General features: G+C 39.8%; 1 protein-coding gene across 1 annotated transcript in view; it reads right to left on the reverse strand.

Moving 5' to 3' along the window:
• tcf12 (transcription factor 12) overlaps nucleotides 1-21,551 on the reverse strand; it is a 104,323-nt gene that overhangs the window by 58,201 nt on the left and 24,571 nt on the right. Inside the window, exon 6 of the mRNA XM_061814097.1 lies at nucleotides 948-1,009. Within this exon, the coding sequence (XP_061670081.1) occupies nucleotides 948-1,009 (62 nt within the window). The remainder of the gene's footprint in view (nucleotides 1-947; nucleotides 1,010-21,551) is intronic.

The following is a 21,551-nucleotide window of genomic DNA, read 5'->3' on the forward strand; positions in this document are numbered from 1 at the left end:
CAAGCTAAGCATTGCTCAACGCTAAGTCAACACGGTAATATGTGTTGTAGCACAACGCCCAGAGTCTTGTCCGATACCATCAGACGTTTAGAAGGTGAAAATAAACAACTGTATGTGGAAAAATTAGATACATTTGGCATAGAGGGCCCATATTTTCATTCATTCATTAACTATGATTGGGGAAAAAAAAAAGCCAGCGAGTCGGCTCCTCTATACACGGAAGCATGTTGCACCCAAATGTTAAACTTCGGTAAACCTCTCCATGACAGAAAATATGGATCGTTCTGAAATGAGTGCAATCTGTATTTTAAAAAAGAAAATAAACCGCTGGGATAGGCTTCAGCCTTTGTATACGGAAGCGTGTTGCGACCACACGTTAATCTACGTAAACCTCTATGTGACCGATGGTTTATTTTCTTTTTTAAAATACGCATTGGACTCATTTGAGAACAACGCATATAAAAACGCATATAAAAAAAAAGCGCCTGCCGGTGGCCGCAACACGCTTCCGTGTACATTGGAGACGACTGTACAATGCACTTTTTTTTTTTAAACGCATTGTTCTCAAATGAGGTAACTTGGCATTATAAATACTTCTTGGGAATTTGAGATTGAGAAGAATAATTGCTACCTGAAATGAAGTGATCGCTACACAGTCGTGTGTACTTGGTCGGGCACCATCCATCACGTTTAATTGCCGAAATCCATCGATCTTTTCTGGTCTTTTCAACTGGTATTCTATAGAATCACCTCTGTGAATATCTCTCTTGTCTGTTGTAACAACCAACAGCACAACAAGTCTCGGGCATTGTCAATATTCTGCTCCAATTGCCATTGTCCCCCACACTGTCGAGCAGCTCCTTTTGACCGGCAATATGACGCCGTGAAAATGGCGACGTCACGTGCAGGAGCTCTATAGACTCATCAACATGTGATATGGAACTAACCTGACAGCCAGATGCTCCAGTATCCCTTCCAAAGCCATGAAATGCAGCCCTCTCTGTTTTCGCTGAAAAAGAAAGTTGATTGTCATCATCTTCTGTGGCACAATTTTGAAGTAAACATGGTTATACACAGATCAAGGGCAATGAACGGGGCTAGCAACAGTCAATTTAGTCTTCAGAAATAACATCAACCCTGAACTGCTACTAATCCATGCCTGTAATACCATTGTTTCTACTAAATATACCATTCAGAACAAGATACAGTGGTGCATTGATTTACAAATTTTATTTGTTCCGTGATCACATTTGTAACTCAGAATACACGCATTTCAAATAATCTTTACCCGCTGAAATAAATGGAAATGACAATCTGTCCCAGTGCCCTAAAAAAAAAAACACCCTGAATTTTTTGTAACATCTTGTTTAGTAAGAAAAATACAGTATTGTACTTTATATAAAAATACGTTAACAACATAATTATGTATAATGTAAAGAACTAAACCAATTCTGCACGATGATTGACAACATGAATTCAATGAGTATTTTGTATACTACTGTGTCGGTAAATTTGGTAATTTTAAAAAATGTAAAAATATTTATATATTTAATTTTTTTTTTTAAACAGTACTTGCACAAAAGACAATTTGTAAAGGTAGGAAATAAAGGTGTAGCTGTAGCACAAGTAATTTGTAGTTGAGAGTCCTCAGTACCTGTGATGAAATGTGTACCATTCCAAATCATTCAACCTGTGAATTGTATTACTTGTGTTTTGCCTTATTTTTGATGTTGTAATCCTTCAAATGTTTAACAAAAATAGAGCTTCAAAAATTAAATATTAATATTACCCATCGCTAAACAGCACAATGTTATGTTGCTTTAATAGGCATAAACAAGAAATGAAAAAACAATGTTTGAGCAATGATGTTTTGAGCATATTTTTAACCAAACCTATTACTGATTATAGCATTCTACAGATATGAGCACATTAATCATAAAAATGAATATATCTAAGCTCGGCAGTTTCTGTCATCTGGAAAAAACAAAATCCACACACATACCTACGTGAGCTCCAGTAAGGGGAAAATCAAAACATTTATTAGGATTATATATTACAGGTACATTTGCCAGAAGTCTAAATATTACAAGAACAGAGTTGGCGCTAAATTCTGTTTAGTTTACAATGCAGGTGATTATTTTGGTCTGCTAAAAACTTGCATTGCTTGGATGTTTTGTTAGACAATGATGGATCTGAACGGACCATCCTTTCACAAGCACAGGTGAGCAGAGGCTAATGGATCACCTGAGCAATTCTACAGGGAAAAGTTAGAATGTGCACACTGGACAACATCTCTGAACGCTATGAGAAGTGAGTATATCAGGGAAGATGGTTTATCTTGCAAAGCCGCTTCTCTTGTGACAACAACACGATACCTTTCTGAGCCAGGATTAAGTTGCCCGTTACCACCATGTTGCTTTATCGCTGAGGGAAGTTGAAATATCTTTTTTTCACTGAGCTTTTATAGATATATACTCTCAGCAAATATCTGAGGATTCTTTAGTTGGATTCAACATCATTCCACAAAAGTACAGAGGTCTTCTAAACCTGGTCAAAATCAGGGAATAATATTCATTGGGAAAACGTTTTTTTATTTTTTTTTTTGTCAAACATGATGCATCTGAATATGGAGTTTCATGCCGCACACTCAAACACCCACTGAGATCATACAAAAGGACGTATTCCCAAAACCGCTGACTCAGCATTAACACCTAAACTTCGTGTAAACACAGGTCAAACATGGAAATACAGACCCTACAAGCTTCCATAAATATTTACAGCAATGATGCCGTCACAGTGTTTACTGATAATGTAGCACAGCTTGCATTAATCATTGGCCTCTAAGGTAGATTATCGAGTTTTCATAAACAAAAGGCAATCGCTGTTTGCTGCCAAGTGGAGAGAATGTATACCAAAACTGTACTGGGAAAAACATGACGTTTTTCTACGTATTGTCGATGTTTGGCGCTTTATTGTACAAAATGAAACTTACTCAACATAAATGGTTTTTCATACAACAGCAATGTAATAATAAACGATGATGAGATATCGCCATTTCGGTGAGTTTGGAATGTATCTCCAAAAAGGTTTCAGAAAGCTATGCATTTTCATTTTATACTGAAAACAGCATTCTTCAGCCACATGATTCTGACTTTGATTGATCAGTATGACTCAAAAAGTATTTATTATCCAGAATTATGGGTATTTCATTGATTTTAACAAAGCGAGCATGGACATCTTGTATTCCGCATGTTCTTATTTTCAAAACTACGTAAATGAATTAGGTGTGATTTGCTGTAAGCTTAGGTTCGATTAAAAATAGATTTCACATTTTAAACAACAAAATGTGCCCATGAGGTGCAGTACAGGTATTACCGTCATCCACTTGGGGTCGGCATCCTCACCTTTCACACCTATAATATTTGTGACTTGTTATATGTGGCTTTAGAAGGTGGTATTTGGCATAATCTGTGACGTGGAAGTCAGCGAATGAGAAGGTACAGTTGGCTGTCGTCAGCTCATATTAGCAAACAACTGTCAATTGGCTAGCTGTTAGCCAGTCCACGTACTGTTGAGTGCGCTGGTGTCATTTGTGTGCCTGTTACGTGTTTTTGTTCTTACGATTTGTCCAATAAAGTGATTGTAAGTGCACCTGTAGCTGTGTGTCTTCATTGATGACTTGTAGGGGCATTACGATTTGTTCTAACTAGCAGCAATGGCAAGCTATATTAAATGAGCTAAAATCGATAGCTTGAGTTGGCGATCTTAGATGCACTTTTGTAGTATGTTAGTTCTGCTTTGCAGTAGACACAATATGCGTCCTCCACGCAGATGCACAAATTTGTGCATCGAATATGTTTGTTCATACTCTGCGAACAAATTTAGAATGTCCGAGAACCATGCGTATGCACATGTAATGCAGGATCAGCTTTTGGAAAAACTTCAAACACAAATCTTTTACCAAAGATGCGCAATACATTGCAATTACAGCCATTTATAATAACACTTTCAACAACAATAACACAAACCAGGAATTTGCTAATAAGTTGTCGTAAGTAATGTCTATAATTTCTATTCACCATTATCTTTGTATGTACAGTATGTGAATGTGTTTCCCCCACTGTGGCCGTCTGCTTCCAAAATGTAATTGTCACTAAAGGAGCAGGTAAACGGACTGCTCTCATTTCTGAGTTTTTCCTCGGCTTTAGTATCCTTTCTAATACCTACAATAATCTGATTTAGATATTTTCCAGTGATTCTCCATGTGCAAATGTGATGCAAATCAATCATTTCGCATGCACACTGTTCCAGGCGTGATTCCTTGTACCACTGATAGTCGTATGTATCTCGAATTTTTTGTCACTTTCAACACTAATTTCCTTAATATCATCAACCACAGATGCCTGTTTGGTGTGTTATTCTAGATTTATTCATTGCTGTGTATATTTCCCAGATCTTACATTGTTTTTTTTATACAGTTGTCCTAAAAATAATGTCTCCAAAGCGGCCCTTGTGGGGTGTCAATACTTTTTAGCATGTTTTTTTTTTCTTGACTGCGTGACATAAAATAAGACTAAACTTTTCATTTTTTCAGACAAAAGAATGCATAATAGACAATAGAGACCCCCGGGGTGCGAATATTTTTTAGCATGGCTGTATGTCTGTTTTTTGCCACACCGTCACAGCTGGATCAAGTCCTCCTCACAGCCACGTAAAGCGGACCATTGGAGCACACACTGACAGCTGCGAGGGGCACTGAGCCAGCATGAGGCAGGAATGTGGGATTCAAACTTATATGAATATGTTTATGTAACAGAGCTAAAAGTATATATGTTTAGTTTATGTTTATAATCACACAAAATTTGTAAATAGTTGCCTGACACATCAACCCTGAGTGGAACGTTGCAATTAAGTACCACCCTTGCACCCCCACGTATACTTAGATGGGACACCCCCCACCCCCGTAATAAGTACTGCGAACGTCTTCAGCCCTCCCCTTTTCAACGATGTATGTTTCGGTAGGGTACACCATGTTTGAGGGGTATTCGCACTTTTCAGTATGTATAAAGGATAATATATTTGTTTCCCTTGTCCAGATCCTAGCTTGATGCTACACGTACTACAAACTGTTTGTTTCGCCTTGTTCACGGCAGCTGTCACTATGTGGTATTTAAAGTGCCACTGTCATGAAATGCATGATTTTTAGTATGTTAGCCGGAATGGACCCATCTGTTTTTTTTCACCACAAAACGTGATTTTGACGTGTATGGCTTTTTGTCACTCCCGCCATGAAAATCCTCTTGAGGGATTTGTTTTGAAAAGAAGCAGGAAGTGACGTTAGTAGCAGACGCCCACTCAAGCGGTCTCATATGATTCTACTAGTTTTACCTGCTGGAAGGTAGCTCTTTGTTCCTTCGTGTTAACCAAAATGCCGGCTCGTTATATTAGTGGATATTGTTCGAACATTTGGGAGGATGGATTCATTCTTCATACTTTTCAAAAAGACCTGGTTCGTTGTGAAAAATGGATTGGACGGGTGCAAAGGACGAGAGCTTTGTGGGTTCCAAATGACAGGCAGGTGTGTATACAACTACTAAAAAAAATAATACTTTGGGGGGGTCGTAATCCTCTCATAATGTAGCAAAAGATTCGCGCACATAAGTCAGGGGTCCTAAATGTGTCGATGTACCCATTGGCGCCGAGCACGCCGCGGACGAGGCACAGCTTCGACCGGGCTGGCTCATACATACTGTCTGGGAGTCTGTTGTTAGTTAGAAGTGATCCGCATATCATCTAAATATGGCTCGAAACGATAGGGTAACATTGCCCCCGTCACTTCACTCGATTGTGAGATCTCCATAGATTCCATAGTAGGTGGCAGACTGTGTTTTCAATGGCAAATGTCATGGTGCGACATAATGAACAGAGGATGCAGGCAATATGGCGACCACTCAGATTTCGAATGAGACTTCCACAACTTTGCGCACGGATGACGCGCTCTCCGCTCATATTTATTTTTCCGTATGGACATTGAAGTGAATAATGATATATGTATTTTTCATTACAATATCTATTTTAGAATGTCTATAGGCATGACACTTGACCTTTAAAACTACACAACGCAGATGTTCACTGATCACATTTACCTTGAATTGATTATGGTGTTCATATACATCAACTTTAGCAAGGTGCTATTAGTTATAGGCGTGCCTATTCGTGGTGCTGCCAACACTGTCGGACCTATCTGGGATCCCAAAACATTTCTCCATGGGGGGCAGGGAGGAGTGTGTGTGTAACTTACACATTTATACGATGGAATATTCAATAGGAGGAGCAATTCTAACCTATTTGACAGTGACAATCCTTTTTGAGTTCTTCGATTAATCATGTTAGCCCTAATTTATGTCATACAACATGTCCGTGTATGTTTAGCTAAGAGCTTTTAGCTGTACGTGAAGGACAATCTATAAGTTGACATATGAGTTTGTCACCATGGAGCGACACTATTCTCCTTTATTTGAAAGTAAGATTATGGAGAAATCCACTGCCCTAAATTTGAATCAATCACACAATGGAGACGCACTGTCGTGAAGTAATCACTTGTGTCTAAATAAGCGAGCGAAATAGGTTTTGGACTTGAAACAAGATTTGATAAATCCAACAAAGCTCACGACATTGCGATTGAGTAATCTTGTACTACGGCGCTTTGAGTGTCGAAAAATATTTGTGCAGATCACAAGATGAAGCTTGGCTCATATGAGAAGTGCACAAGATCACTTTGGGGATGATCACAAAGAGCACCAGTATAGGCTGAAGCAACAGACATGGCAGCTCATTTTTAACATTGCGCTTTTCCTCCCCCCTGCCCATGACAAATCAGGTGCAGGAGGACGAGGATGGAACAGGGCCAAGTGGCAGAGCGCCGGCAAATTAATCCACCATGCCACGTATAGAGGTCACAGATTAAGAGATCTCTTAGTTAATTTGCTTGTCGGCGTGCAACAGCGCTGACCTTTTTATCTTATCTTGAATCTTTTCGCTCCACTCAACTCATATATATGGATTTGACTTCCTCCATTGAACTCATTTGCCCTTTGTGAGCAAAACCGCAAATAATTGGTGGAAGTTGTTACTTCTTTATGTCTATATTGTGGAAACAACAGGACATAGAAATCCTGTTAAATATGCAAAAGGTAAAACTTTGTTGGACAATCACCCTACATAAAAATCCCATTTCCATTTTGTCAGAAAAAAAAAACTGAAATGATAAGAACTTGAATTGAACAAACACAAGTGATCTGATCACGCAAGGCTGCAATATTTTATGATATACTACAGGTCCTTTTTCCTTTGCTCTTCTTTACATAAAGAACAAAAAAAACAAAAAAACAATGTAACATACAGGCATTTAAAACAAACAATGTACCAGGTACTTGTTGCAAATGCAAAATATCCCCATAGAAACTTCCGACAAAAAATTAAGAATATAGAAAACCAGCCAGCAATCAGAAAATGAATGAAAAATCGATCTCAAAATTATAAAAAAATATATTATAATAATAGCTGGGAAAGGCTCCAGCACTCCCCGCGACCCTCGTGAGAATAAGTGTCTCAGAAAATGGATGGATGGAATCTTTAGTGCTAATCACAAATGCTAACGGTTTACCTAAGGCTGATTTTGCCGTCTCAAATTCTGTATTCATCCCATATACTTAGTACCAATTTCTGCATATCAAGGACACAAGTCGAGACCTCTCAAATGACTACAAACTGTATTTAAACAAGGATCTTTATGGATCAGAAACACTTCCTACAGGTGATCTCCAATCAAAAACTGTACAAGAACTGGCCTTTTTTAAAGAGGTCTGTAGGCTTTTATTGAACATTTCCATCCCTTTTCTTTCAAATGGCTGGGATAGGCTCCAGCACTCCCGCGACCCTCGTGAGGATAAGCGCCTCAGAAAATGGATGATAGATGGAGAGAGAGAGAGAGAGGACGCAGTGCATACGTGATTAATGTGCATGAAAAACACAAAGAGATGGCTTAGTACAGTGGTTCCTAAACTTTTTTGCAGCACCCTGAATGATTAGCGCCACTCCCTCCACTTGCAAACATTATTCCTTAAGAAAAAAACAAAAACATGACACTTGGGTATAACTTAATGAAAAGTATTCCAGTTTGAACACTGGATTTATGAATTAGTTCTTAAGAGATAACCAACACAATACATTTATTCATCGTCACTCCGGAGCTGGGCCCGTCAGGAAAGCTTTATTTGACTATGTCGGGGCCACAAATGTGCTCAAGAGGTGCCCGGCATTTATGTTTCATCCAAAGAAAGCCTTTGAAACGTGATACCTCGGGAGGGAACGTACTCTAATGGAATCTGCGGTAAACTGCAGGCCGTGCTGCGAATCGCCTTTGAAACTCCAGGACTCGGTCGCACCCTACCCCCACGGCCCCTCTCTGATTCCGTGATAGACTTGAAAACAGAGACCGCGCACTTTTTTTTCCAGGCAAACTGGGCTGCTGTGACCACCAGAAACAGGGGAGCCTTAAGACCTTAAACCAGTTGAGATTGAATTGAATCATTGCACTCCATTTTAGTTAAATTACTTCAAAACACCATTAATCAACAATCAGTTCCACGGTCGACAGAATACCTAATGATTAATGGACGATGGCTGTGCCAATCCCAAATGCCATTATTTACCAGTAGGTTAACTGTCGCTCATCATTGGCGTCATTATGTGAAGAGATAAACAAAACCAATGGAAAAGACACTAAAAGTAATGGCCTTAATAATTGCACAGTCGCAGCAACGTTATTTGTCTCCCACAGTGTGTACTCGGTAGCAGGGATGGCATCATCTGAGTGATGAGCCTGTGCCCCGTCCAAAAGCTAAATATAGCACTTTAGGTTGCAGCTCAACTATTGTTTCCACAGACCACAGATTTTTTCCTCGAGCTTTGAGACTTTTGCCGTTTCTTGTGTACTGCGGGCTGCTGTCATGTTTCTTTTACCAAAAGTGGCCTGGGTTTGTCGTGCGTTTAAGCCACAGGCGAAGCAAATGTTCACCTCACATTACCGTCACGTTTCACACCATCTCTAGAAATGGGATGGCCAAAATATTAGGATGAAATTGCAAAATGATAGCTAAAAATAACTGTTAGTAATGTACAGTTAAAAAAAAAGTATTTGATAGTGAGCTAAACATTGAATGCAGCGACAAACAAAACTGAATTAAATGATGAAAAGTCGAAGCCGACCAGTATTTCGGTGTACTTACTGATTTTCCGGGCTTCACCACAGCACAGTGTGGCGTTCTACTGAGCCACAAATATTTTGATAACACGAGAGGTAGTGACCTAAGAGTCTCCGGGGATCAATTCAAAACCCTCACCACGAAAACAAGCAATTAGAGAGCATGCTTCAGTACCCGTGAGATACATTCCACGAGCAATATATTTTCCGTGCTCGGACCATGGAAAGCCGAGATGGTGAATGCGAGCATATAGTGCGGGATTGGGAAATGTTGGTTGCATACAAACCAAATTAGTTTATCCCATATCAGATCCATTTTTTCCTTCATTTGATGTTGGTATCCAGTGTTTCGCTAGTTTCCATTATATAGTCGTCTAGATATTTTTTAAATTATAAAAACCATTATCAAAAGTGAAAATTACGACTTTTAATATCATGTATGTCCCCTGACATTTTAATGGCTCCTCTGATATTTTAATTTTATTTATTTATTTCACTTTGGTTGACAACAGTGAGCCTGACCGGCAAGACTAGGAAGTAGAAAATAAAACAAATCATTGGGATTAATAAAATTGTTTAAATTCAACAGGATAGAACTGAAAATTTAAGTCCTACATTTACCAACTTTTGAAAACACTGAGAAACCACCAAAAAAACTCCCCTTGCAATTAGATATTTGGAGTTTAACCAAATATTTCTGGAAAAATATATCTATTTTCTGATCCGCTTATCCTCACAAGGGTCGCAGGAGCGCTGGAGCCTATCCCAGCAGTCATCGGGCAGGAGGCAGGGTACACCCTGAACTGGTCGCCAGTCCTACCGCAGGGCACATGGAGACAGACCACAGTCACGCTCACAGTCACACCTAGGGGCAATTTAGTCTTCAATTGGCTCAAGAACAAAAAACAGAGGTCAAAGTGACATCATGAGTGACATAAGAGACATCCGTGAGTCTTGCAAGTCTGATGATTCATCGCATTAATGACTTGTGACTTTTTGTATGTCTATGACAACGGAAATGTACAAATGATGGCAAAAGCTATAATACATGATGACTATTAAAACTACAAAATTGAACTCCCAATCATCCAATCGATTGATTGGTGAATGAGAGTGTAGAAATGGCTGGTTGTTAACCGGCTAACCGGTTGACAACAAGCATTCTTCTCGTTGACTCACTCAGCCTGATTTGTGACCATAGCAGCTAATCAATAAAATGCTTATTATATTTTTTTTTCCCCTTTTGTAATCAAATAATCAACGTAGTTTGATAATTTGCTGCAGCGCTATCAAGAACTTTCTCATTGCAGTTAATCAAAGTTTGATGATCATTGCAATTAACTGCTATAGCAGGGGTCGGGAACCTTTTAGGCTGAGAGAGCCACGAACGGCAAATATTATAAAAATGTAATTCCAAAAGAGCCATCCAATAATTTTAAAACTAAATACAAGTGTATTCATGCATTTTATGTAAGACCAACACTTTAAGAGTACAATAAGTCTCTAAATTCATTTGAATAACATGATACTGTTGCTGACCAATGATGACAAAAGTACTTTTTACCATGAATGCGACTTCTTTGCTGATGGCTTAGTCGTCTGTTTCATACGTCATTAAATTAAACTTCATGCACCCTTTGAGAGTTCCATCGGTTCTTCATAAACGTACGTTGGTCTAAATGCTTTTTTTTAAATGTGTGAAAGACTTTTCATATGCATAGGTATAACCAAACATTGTCAGTACAGCAATATTCACACGGCGCAGTGCGTGTTATGTGACGGGAATTGCATTCCAAGTTTTCACAATCAGATGGTCTGCAGGTTGAATTTTTTTAATTTCTCCCCACTTATGTGCGCTCGCCAACAATGCTTGCCGACAGAGGCATGTCTTTATGTTAAAAAAAAAAAAATTCCGGTGGTGGGCAGCGCATAAGCACTCTGTCATTATAAACCACTTTGATAGCCTGCGTAAGGACTGTAACCTTGGAAATTATGAGTGTACCCCTTTAAGAGCGGAGGGGGCGGGGCGGTGCAAGGTAAAGTAGGAAGAAGAGTGCGGCCGTCATTGGAGGCCGTGCATCAGGTCGTTGTTAGAGAAAATTACGTGTGGTGCCAAAATGTTTCGGGCCGCATTGTCACGCGATTGACCAGAACTTCCTCGCGATCGATCGCGATGGACACATTGAGCACCCCTGCTGTATACAGTTTGTCGTTATGAGGGCTCTGCGAGCCATACGCAACCACCAAAAGAGTCAAGTGTGGCTCGCGAGCCATAGGTTACCGACCCTTGTGCTATCGGAAAAAATAGTTATTAGCCACTCCTTTTGAAGAACAGTAATTTCTAGTTGCCACAATTACCTTTCATTGCGTTATTACCATTTACAGTGTTAATATCCCCACATAACATACAACCAACTTCATACCGTTGTTATTATTTTCAAGATGACAAGGCCGTGGTTCCTTCACCATTGATGTAAGAAACATAAAACAGTGATTTACTTTAGGCTTTATTCAATAAAATTGTGTTAGATGGATGTACTGTCCCTGTCCTCTTAGCTTTGATATGGCAATTTTGCTTCCTTCCCTCAAGAGTATTTGTTTATACATCCCGATGCGCAAAGCTTTTTGAAGATTCTACCACTTCTGTTAGATAGTAAATGAAAGCCGACTGTATTAAAGGTCAGGTCAACGGGGATATGGAAGCAGAGCATCCCTCCTCTAGTGCGGCACCAAATCAGCTTCCTCCCTGAAACCCAGCCTAGCACTGAAACAACAGGATAAAGAAAGATGAGCTAATAATACAGAGGTAACATGTCTCCCTTGCCATAAGCTCAACATCAATTTCTGCATATGGCCTTGTCAGTTGTGACTTATTCAACACAGCGAGAGCAAATGTTAATGAGTTCTAATTTGCATTTTTTTTTTTCCTTTGTTGAAACGCCGCTGATTATTCGGTACCGTGATGATAAATGCATCTGCTGATGCTGCCTGATGTGTAATTAGCCAATAGGTAGAATAACTAGATCAATTTAAGGAACAGTGTCGGGATTAAAAGAAATCAAGCCGGAGGGAATGCGCGAATGAGAAACAAAATAACGAGGGCTTTAGCATTAGCGCCCGATAATCAACACAGATGGCATTTAACCCATCTCATAATTGTAATGCATTAACCTTTGAATGACTGTTTGATGCTCGATACCTGCAATCAGTTTTTTTTCATCAGTCTCGAGACGCTGCAGAACCTGATGAAGCCACTATTACTTTTGGTTGCTTAAGTGATTCAAAGATTTAATGTGAAAATCATCGTTATTCCTCATGTCGTTGCTCTAAAAATAACATTAGCCTTGGGGCTAGAAAAGATTATCGCTACTGCTAATAAAGGCATTCTTTCACTGCGTACAGCTGGATTATCGCCGGAAAACGGTTTCAAAATCCAATCTCTTTTAGAGATGCCGATTCCCTGATTATATTTATCCCGGTGCCTGATGGTCAGATGCAAAATGTTTGTCATTTTTTTTTCCTCAAACATTAAAATGGAAAAAGAAGTGGAAGGGGGAAAATATTTTGATGTGGCCTTTGCCTTTTTTTCCCAAGCCCCGCTATTCTCCCGCCTGTGCGTTTATTCGCAAATGAGGGGAAAAAACGCATTACTGCGGACCAGATGGGAACATTCCACATGACCAAACCAATCAATCACATTGGTGGGACGCAGGTGTGACACAGCCGTGCAGCAACACACCATTTCACAGTCTATCAGGCACAAACACATGGTCACCAATCAATGGCACCCTGAGGACCCATGAGGGGCGGTATTTCTCCAAAGCTGCACAGGTTCATGCCTGATGACTTCATAATCACATGTCCATTCTCTTAAGAGCAGAGAGGCGATGCACTCCCTAATAACATCTCCCACCATGTGAACAGCAACACTGTAATGGATGCTGCTGACATGCGCTCCTGCATCCCTTTCCCAGCTGTCCAAGGGAACCGGTGCGCATTTAACAAGCTGAGAAAATTTCTCCCAGCTGGATATTACAATCCAGTCAACATGAAACATCAAGTATGTGTCAATGTGAGGGAACAGATGCCAAACAACTGTTGGACAGTCAAACAATAGAGAAGTGAGGTGACGGATAAGGAAAGATCCACAAATGGTTTTGAAATGTGAACAAGGAATACATTTCAAGCAAACCGCTATAGAGCTCGTACACCTACGTCGCCGAAGTCACGTGACTGGCCATACTGCCGGTCAAGCAAAGCATTGCTCAACGCTAAATCGGTTGGAGATGACACGAAAATCCATCTTATAGCACGACGCCCAGAGTTTGGTCCGATACTGTTAAACATTTAGAAAGTGATAATAAACGAAGGTACGTGGAAAAATGAGACACACTTGGCATGGAGGACCTACATTTAATGCCGAAGTCGATGTTTTCGCCAATAAGAAATTTAATGTTAATCCCGCTTCCGCTTGTCTTGGACAACCAGATCTACACATGGATCTGGTGAGTAAGTTGTCGAGGTTTACACGGAAGAGTTTGAAAGCGTAGAAAAGTCTGGATGCATACAAATACTTTGTTGCTGGATCTGTTCTCAATCAGGAATAAATCCCACATAGTGACGGGTTGACGGCTCGTGAACACGTTAACCTTTGCCGGGATCCTTCTTTTAAGCTAGTATTCAATACATGTACCAATATTTAAATAGAGGCCGCGTAGCTCAGTGGTTAGAGCACTGGTTTGGTGAACGAGGGTTTGTGGGTTCGTATCCCACTGGGGCCTCCACTCCCTGAGAAGGGTTGCGTCAGGAAGGGTATCCGGCGTAAAAATTGTGCCAAATGTATATATGCGTTCATCTGAGATGACACGCTGTAGTGACCCCGAAAGAAACACACACACCAATATTTAAATAAATGACTCCTGGTTTTACACAAACTCGCATTCATTAACTGTGATTGAAAAAAAAAAAAAATAAGATCACAACAGAAATGATTACCTTCATTTTAGTTTTAAATACAAGACATTTTTAAAAAATGGCACATTAATGTCCATCAGTCAATGGAAAAATGACAGCATCGCTAGTATTAGCATTTGGACACGCAGGGAATTTATCTTGAAATAACAAATATTCACACATAAAAGCCGAGTAACCCATAGAGACAGGTAATGTAACAACATTCACGGTCATATATTCTTTCCTAATCTGTGAAAAACAAGATTATTCACATTATAGTGTATTTCAACTACTCCTTTTTTTTTTTTTAAGCTACACAGAAAATGGATAGCTCGGCGCATACATCACACAACACTGCTGCAAAGAAGCCAACACGACACACCAGGAACAAAATGATAAATAAACCAAAAGAAAAAGACACGCTTTTTTCTCCTGACGTTGACATGACATTTCATCCTAAATAAGCTAGAAAAGGTTCGCCGTGACCTGAAAGAGGACAAGCTCCATCGAAAATGAATGAATATTGAATTGTGAAAACGAAACAGGATTAGGCGAAATGATTACCTTCATTTTAGTTTTAAATACAAGACATTTTTAAAAAATGGCACATTAATGTCCATCAGTCAATGGAAAAATGACAGCATCGCTAGTATTAGCATTTGGACACGCAGGGAATTTATCTTGAAATAACAAATATTCACACATAAAAGCCGAGTAACCCATAGAGACAGGTAATGTAACAACATTCACGGTCATATATTCTTTCCTAATCTGTGAAAAACAAGATTATTCACATTATAGTGTATTTCAACTACTCCTTTTTTTTTTTTTTAAGCTACACAGAAAATGGATAGCTCGGCGCATACATCACACAACACTGCTGCAAAGAAGCCAACACGACACACCAGGAACAAAATGATAAATAAACCAAAAGAAAAAGACACGCTTTTTTCTCCTGACGTTGACATGACATTTCATCCTAAATAAGCTAGAAAAGGTTCGCCGTGACCTGAAAGAGGACAAGCTCCATCGAAGATGAATGAATATTGAATTGTGAAAACGAAACAGGATTAGGCGGGAGAATTTTAATGTACATTACCGAGGCTGAACAGCCTTTGGACCATCACAAAAAAATATATCATGGGCGACTTAGCCGCACACCAAGCAACTGAGGACCTCACGTTCAACGACGCTGCAAGCGAAAATCCGCAACCCTCGATGTGTTTTAGAGGCTCCATTTACAGTACCTACTGCATCATTTAATATAGAACTGAAAAAACTTTACAAATTCCGAGCAAGAAGCCGAATGCCACAAAGAGGATAAAGGCGAGAATAAAGGAAAGCGCGTAGATATTTAAATTGGCTGTTGGTCATGTTCGACTGTCCCATTCACTCACTGCCACCATCCATTTCAGCAACAAACTCGCTATGCTTTTCTTTGTCACGACATGTACTGAACATATGAAATCACAAACATACTTACCAATAAGTATTACTGTCAAACAATATGTATTGTGTGGTGGGTCGAATTTAATGCAACAATTCCCTGAGCCTTTAAACATTGCAATTATTACAGAAGCCAAGAACCCACTACTGTATAGTTACTATTATTTCAGTCATGATTATTGTGGCATGTAATAAAACTCCCATACGACTTTGACGTAATACAGCCTTAATGCTTAAATTTAGTGCTCAAGACAGCATCTCTTCCATCTTAGTGGTGTCTGCAGGTGTTTGAAGCATGCATTGGTAGCTCATACTGGTGCTCTTTTGGCTGGATCAATGAATACAGATCTTGAGTGTTTGGACTCATTTTCGACAAATTTCAAATGAGACTACATAGCAAATTCAAAAACAAAATTAAAAATGTAAAATACACTACTTTGCAGTCATAACAACAATGAGCCAGTGACCTCTGCAGCTGATTCCTCCTGGCCCATTAAGTCATCATATCTTGGTAAAATCTGAGTTATTTCCACTATAAAGACGCAGCCCCCGATCCCTTGAGTCCTATTGAGACTACAGCTGATCCTCTGCAGCTGGCCCGCCTCCCCAGTCAACTGCTGGGGGCCAGGGCCTGAGGAGGGAAAGGCCGGGTGAGGCCAAGACGGGCCAAGAGAGGCACGAGGTTGGGGACGCGTATGATGTGGGCGGCATGGGGATGGAGAAAACGGATTTACGCTCTTTCAGCGCGTCTTCAGCTCTTCATGCTCCACTGACCTCGGTAATAGATAAGCACACCCTGCAGCTCAGCATAATGACCGGCTCCATCCTCTAAACTGTAGTGCACCACATCGCCTCGTCCTCCATTTGCAACACTGTGTTCCTGTCATATGACCTGGAGATACACAGTATATGTGCATTTTGTGCTTGTCACTTAAAAATCGTTCTTGCAAAACGAAGGTTCAACAACAATTCATGGAAGAAACCATCATCTAAAGCAATTAATGTGGACACAATTTGTGTATTTGTTTAGTTATTTATGTCCAGCTTTAAAAAAAAGTACTTTTTTAACTCTTGCGTATTATGATTATTCTAGAGTGTCTTTCCATTTTTAGATGATCTTTCTTGCACTCTATGTTTTCAGTAATTTTAGTTTGTTTTTAAATGATTTCAAACTGTATTTGGCTCCTCGGTACTTCATTCTTTCAATGTCTTTTACCCTTTATTTGAAAAACCTTTTAGTCATAAACCATAAAGCGTTACCTTGTGTATGAAATGTATGGAAGTAAATATGTGCCACCAGGATTTGAATTTGAAATGCCACAGATAACAGGATTTGAATTTGAAATGTACATTTATCACATTTTCAATAGTTGTATTTCAGTCTAATTTTCAATGTTAACAATTCAACTGGCTACAATTTGCTGTCTGAAATTCAACCGGCTTTATGTTACATTATGCTTTCTTAGTCACATGACGTCACATACGAAGAAAGCGTAACTGGATTGGCTGGCTGTTTGGTTCTGACCTGAAGTAACCCTGTCTGGTGGCACAGACAGTGAATTTCAGACAGCGAATCGTAGCCAGTTGAATTGTTAACATTGAAGAGTTACACTGAAATCAAACTATTGAAAATGTGATCACTTTACATTTCAAATTCAAATCCTGGTGGCACATATTTACTTCCATAGAAATGCTCTATTTAAAGAAAATTTGCCTTGAATTGCATTTGCGTTAAAACAAGTGCCATTTGGACAAAAACAAAATGTTATGAGCAGAAACCGCCAAGCACCATACGCATTTTGGTGCATTAAGAATCATTTCTAGTAAAGCAAATGTTTATAATGTCATAAATTTGTCACTCCTCCTGAGCTTGTTCTTTCTTAATTTACTGATAATACAACTTTGACTGTGTTTTAAACTAAAGTGAAATTCTTCAGTTTCACCCCAATTATGTTCTCGTTGTACACACTTCTATAATTCAGTTGGTCAGTCCCACCACATTCCAGTTGTATAGTCGGGCTCACGATTCTTGTCTTGCACAGTTCTTCTCCTGTCCTATCTTATCCTCTTCTTCCTTCACAAGGTGCAGTGGTATAATCTCAACCAACATCAATATTTGTTTCTTTGCTGTAGATATAGAATAATTTTGTTTTCTCATTCTGTTTACAGTTTTGTTTTCTTTTTTGTCTCCCTCACGCCTCTAGAAATTCTATTCTGTTCGACTGATTGACTCTGATCCTCAATAAAACTTCAATTAAAATACGAAGAAATCACAGCGGACGCTCAAAAACTCCACTGTGACCCAGTAAAACTGTTCTGGTATAAAGGGGATGCAGATTCCCCATTCTGCTTGCACTAACAGCTGGAGAGGACAAAAAAGTGTTTCAAAGTGAGTGTAACATATGATAATTAAAGCTGAAATGCCCTTAAGGTCGGACAATTTCAGGAAAAAAAAAACCCTCCAAAGTTGCACCTAGAGTTCACACAACAGACAAGAAGTTGGTACATAACATATAAGCCCGACTTCAGGTCAGTGAGTATTTAAAGCAGTAGTGTGAAACCCTCAGCTCTGGAATCACATCTCATTCATCCCACTGCTGGTTCTCCCTCTAGCTTTGGAAAATAATAAGTATTTACTCAGGTGTGGTTAAATGAATATTTTCAGCTGCTAACTCTTTTTTAAAATGTTGAAGCAAAACTACCATAATTTCCGGCCCATAAGACGCGACTTTTTTCACATACTTTCAACCCTGTGGCTTATGCGGTGATGCGGCTAATTTGTGCATTTTTTCTAACACCCGTAAGGGGGCACTCGAGCGGAAAAGGTAAGAGTGAGACCGGTGGAATATATGTGCAAAGGCAGTGATTTTTACCGGAATGTTTTTTTTTTTTTAACCAGCCCTGTAAGTGTTGCGCTAGCGTTAGCGCTGTGCTAGCGTGATGCTGCTGTGTTACTGCCGAGTCTCAGTGATTTAGGCATGTTTTTTTTAAACGTCTCTGTTAGTGCTGTGCTACCGTATTGGTACTGCGTAGCTGCAGTGGCTCTTTTTTTTTTTTTTTTTTTACCAATATGTTTTTTTTTTTAGCCCTGTTCGTGCTACCGTGTTGTTGCTATGTTAAGCTAAGATAAGATATTAAAACTTTAGAAATTCTTTCTGTGTACCGTAAATATCTCGTGTTTCAATGTGGGCACTTGCGGCTTTTACACAGGTGCAGCTCTTGTGTGTGTACCAAATGATATTTCCTTTACAAATGTACTGGGTGAGGCTTATAATCAGGTGGAAATTACGGTATTTGAAAATCTGTACTGATAATTTTTCCATTAACTACTGCAGGCTAACGCACCACTCTGTGGCGAAATAAACTGGTGACATGGTGGCGGACAAGGAGGAAAGAGTTTGTAAAAAAAAAATAATTTCACACTAAAAAAAAAAGTAAGAACATGGAATGTGTCTACTGCGAAGCGGAACTAATGTACCAGAAAAGCACATCTATGCTCGTCACCACAAGTTACTGATGTCATCTAATTTAATGTAGTCCACCACTCCTAGTTAGATCACCTTTTTCCCCTATAATGTGTCAAAGGTAAGCACAGCTGCTGGTGCACTTTCAAATGCATTATAGAAAAGAAGGGTAACAAAACACACAATAGAAGATTCATTCACAAGTCGCTGTGGCCAAAACTGAAGCACAGGTATTGAAAAGAATATTTTGTTCGTGTTTGCAAAAGGCAGACAACCAGTCACAGCCGATTCTATAATCTCATTTGCAGACACCTCATGTCAGTGACCAGGCCAGGCCACACGTTTTAAAGCCACAAAGACTCAAAGTCACAGATGTTAATACATTGGTACCTCTACTTATGAACGTTTCTAGTAATGAAAAATTCAGGTTACTAAATGGCTCTTGCTACGAAGGAAACTTCATGATACAAAAGGCAAAAATAGCCGCTGGAGTCGCAACCTACAAATTCTACTCAACGTAAATATCCTGTATCTTGGTTCGTGTGGCGCGATAGAGCCACTCTCTCATTGGCTATCGCCGTAGCATCTTCCTCGCATCCCATTGGCTACGCGGGATGTCAATCTTTACCCATGATGCTTTTCGTTTACCTTCAACACTTCATCGTCACCAAATCTTGCTCGCGCTTTCACATGCTGTCACATGCTAGCGCACATTGGTATAGTACAAGTTTTTCGTGAGTTTTTAGTTTGTGGTTTTTTTTGCAAGTTTATTCATCTTTCGTCACCATGTGCCCTAAGAAACTTTAGTGGAATGACGTTGTGGACGTGCGTATATTCATTTACATGTTTGCCTCCTCTTCCCTCCTCGACGATGCCTTTTGCTTCTCACTCACCCTTCTCCTCGCATAGTCACCCAACGTCAAAGGTAAATGAACATAATTTTTATTATTCTTTACATTATGTACTTTTAATGCTTATATGGGGGTGGGGGCTTGGAACGGAGTAGGCTATTTATATGTAAAAAGCACTTCTACTTGTAAAAAAATAAAAATCACATTACGTAACAACTTCCAGAACGAATTAATTTCATAAGTAGAGGTTCCATTGTATGTGAAACATGATGTTGGCGACCAGTTCAGGGTGTCCCCCGCCTCCTACCCGAATATAACTGGGATAGACTCCAACACTCGTGACCCTTGTGAGGATAAGCAGCCGAGACATTGGATGGAAGGATGGTGACCCCAAGTGGACAACACCTGCATCTCACGTGCATATTTTATTGTTCAATAAGACAAATCCACGTTTACTTGATGACTATTACATCGAAGGGACAATATGATATATATTTTTTTTTTAAATTGACAACTGTAGCTCTAAATGGTAGACAACGTTTCTTTTCATGTTTTTTTAGTAGAAAACTGGTAGTCCACACTAAAGGAATCCTGTGCGACCGGAGCCTGTCTAGTCATACAGAACTGTTCACAAGTTGTACGTCTACCGTTGACACAACATAGAACATCTCTCGCTCAGGTAGTCACGTTGAGTTCCCATGCGGACGTGTGATTCATGTGCCTATTTGTGCAAGTTGATGACAGCATTAAGATGATTAGTTAGTATGCAGAGCCAAAGCTGCCTGTGTAATATGTCAGGGTCACACCGGGTTGGAACGTGACTGTAAATTTCCAACGCAGCAGTTATGTAATGGCCATAAAGCGTATTGAGGGGGATTCTAAAGATGCATACTAGATTTGCATCAACCATATGTGTTCAATCCATCCATCCATTTTCTTCGGCACTTATCCTCACAAGGGTCGCGAGAGTGCTGGAGCCTATCCCAGCTGTCGACGGGCAGGAGGCGGGGTACACCCTGAACTGGTTGCCAGCCAATCGCAGGGCATATAGATACAAACAGCCGCACTCACAGTCACACCTAGGGGCAATTAATGATGCATATTTTTGGGATGTGGGAGGAAACCTGAGCGCCCGGAGAAAACCCACACAGGCACGACCAGAACATGCAAACTCCACAAAGGCGGGACCGGGGTTGAACCCCGGTCCTCAGAACTGTGAGGCCAACGCTTTACAGCTGCTCCACCGTGCCGCCCTATATGGGTTTAAATAAACTGTTAAACTCTATTTACTACCTTAGCAATGTTAACATTTTGAATCATTATTGAATATATCAGACAACTCTCCCCACTGTCTTCAACAGCAGACAAGTAAGCTAAGTAGGTTAAACCCGAGAGCTAAACGAAAGGAGGTAAATTTCAGTAGTACCTCTGCTTATGAAATTAATCCATTCCAGAAGTCGTTTCGTAATGTGATTTTTTTTTCAGAAGTAGAAGTGCATTTTACATGTAAATAGCTTAATCCGTTCCAAGACACCCAACCCCCGGCCCTCACACAGACACCTCCAAAAAAAA

This window comes from Syngnathoides biaculeatus, chromosome 3, assembly GCF_019802595.1.
Source record: "Syngnathoides biaculeatus isolate LvHL_M chromosome 3, ASM1980259v1, whole genome shotgun sequence".
Taxonomy (NCBI): Eukaryota; Metazoa; Chordata; class Actinopteri; order Syngnathiformes; family Syngnathidae; genus Syngnathoides; species Syngnathoides biaculeatus.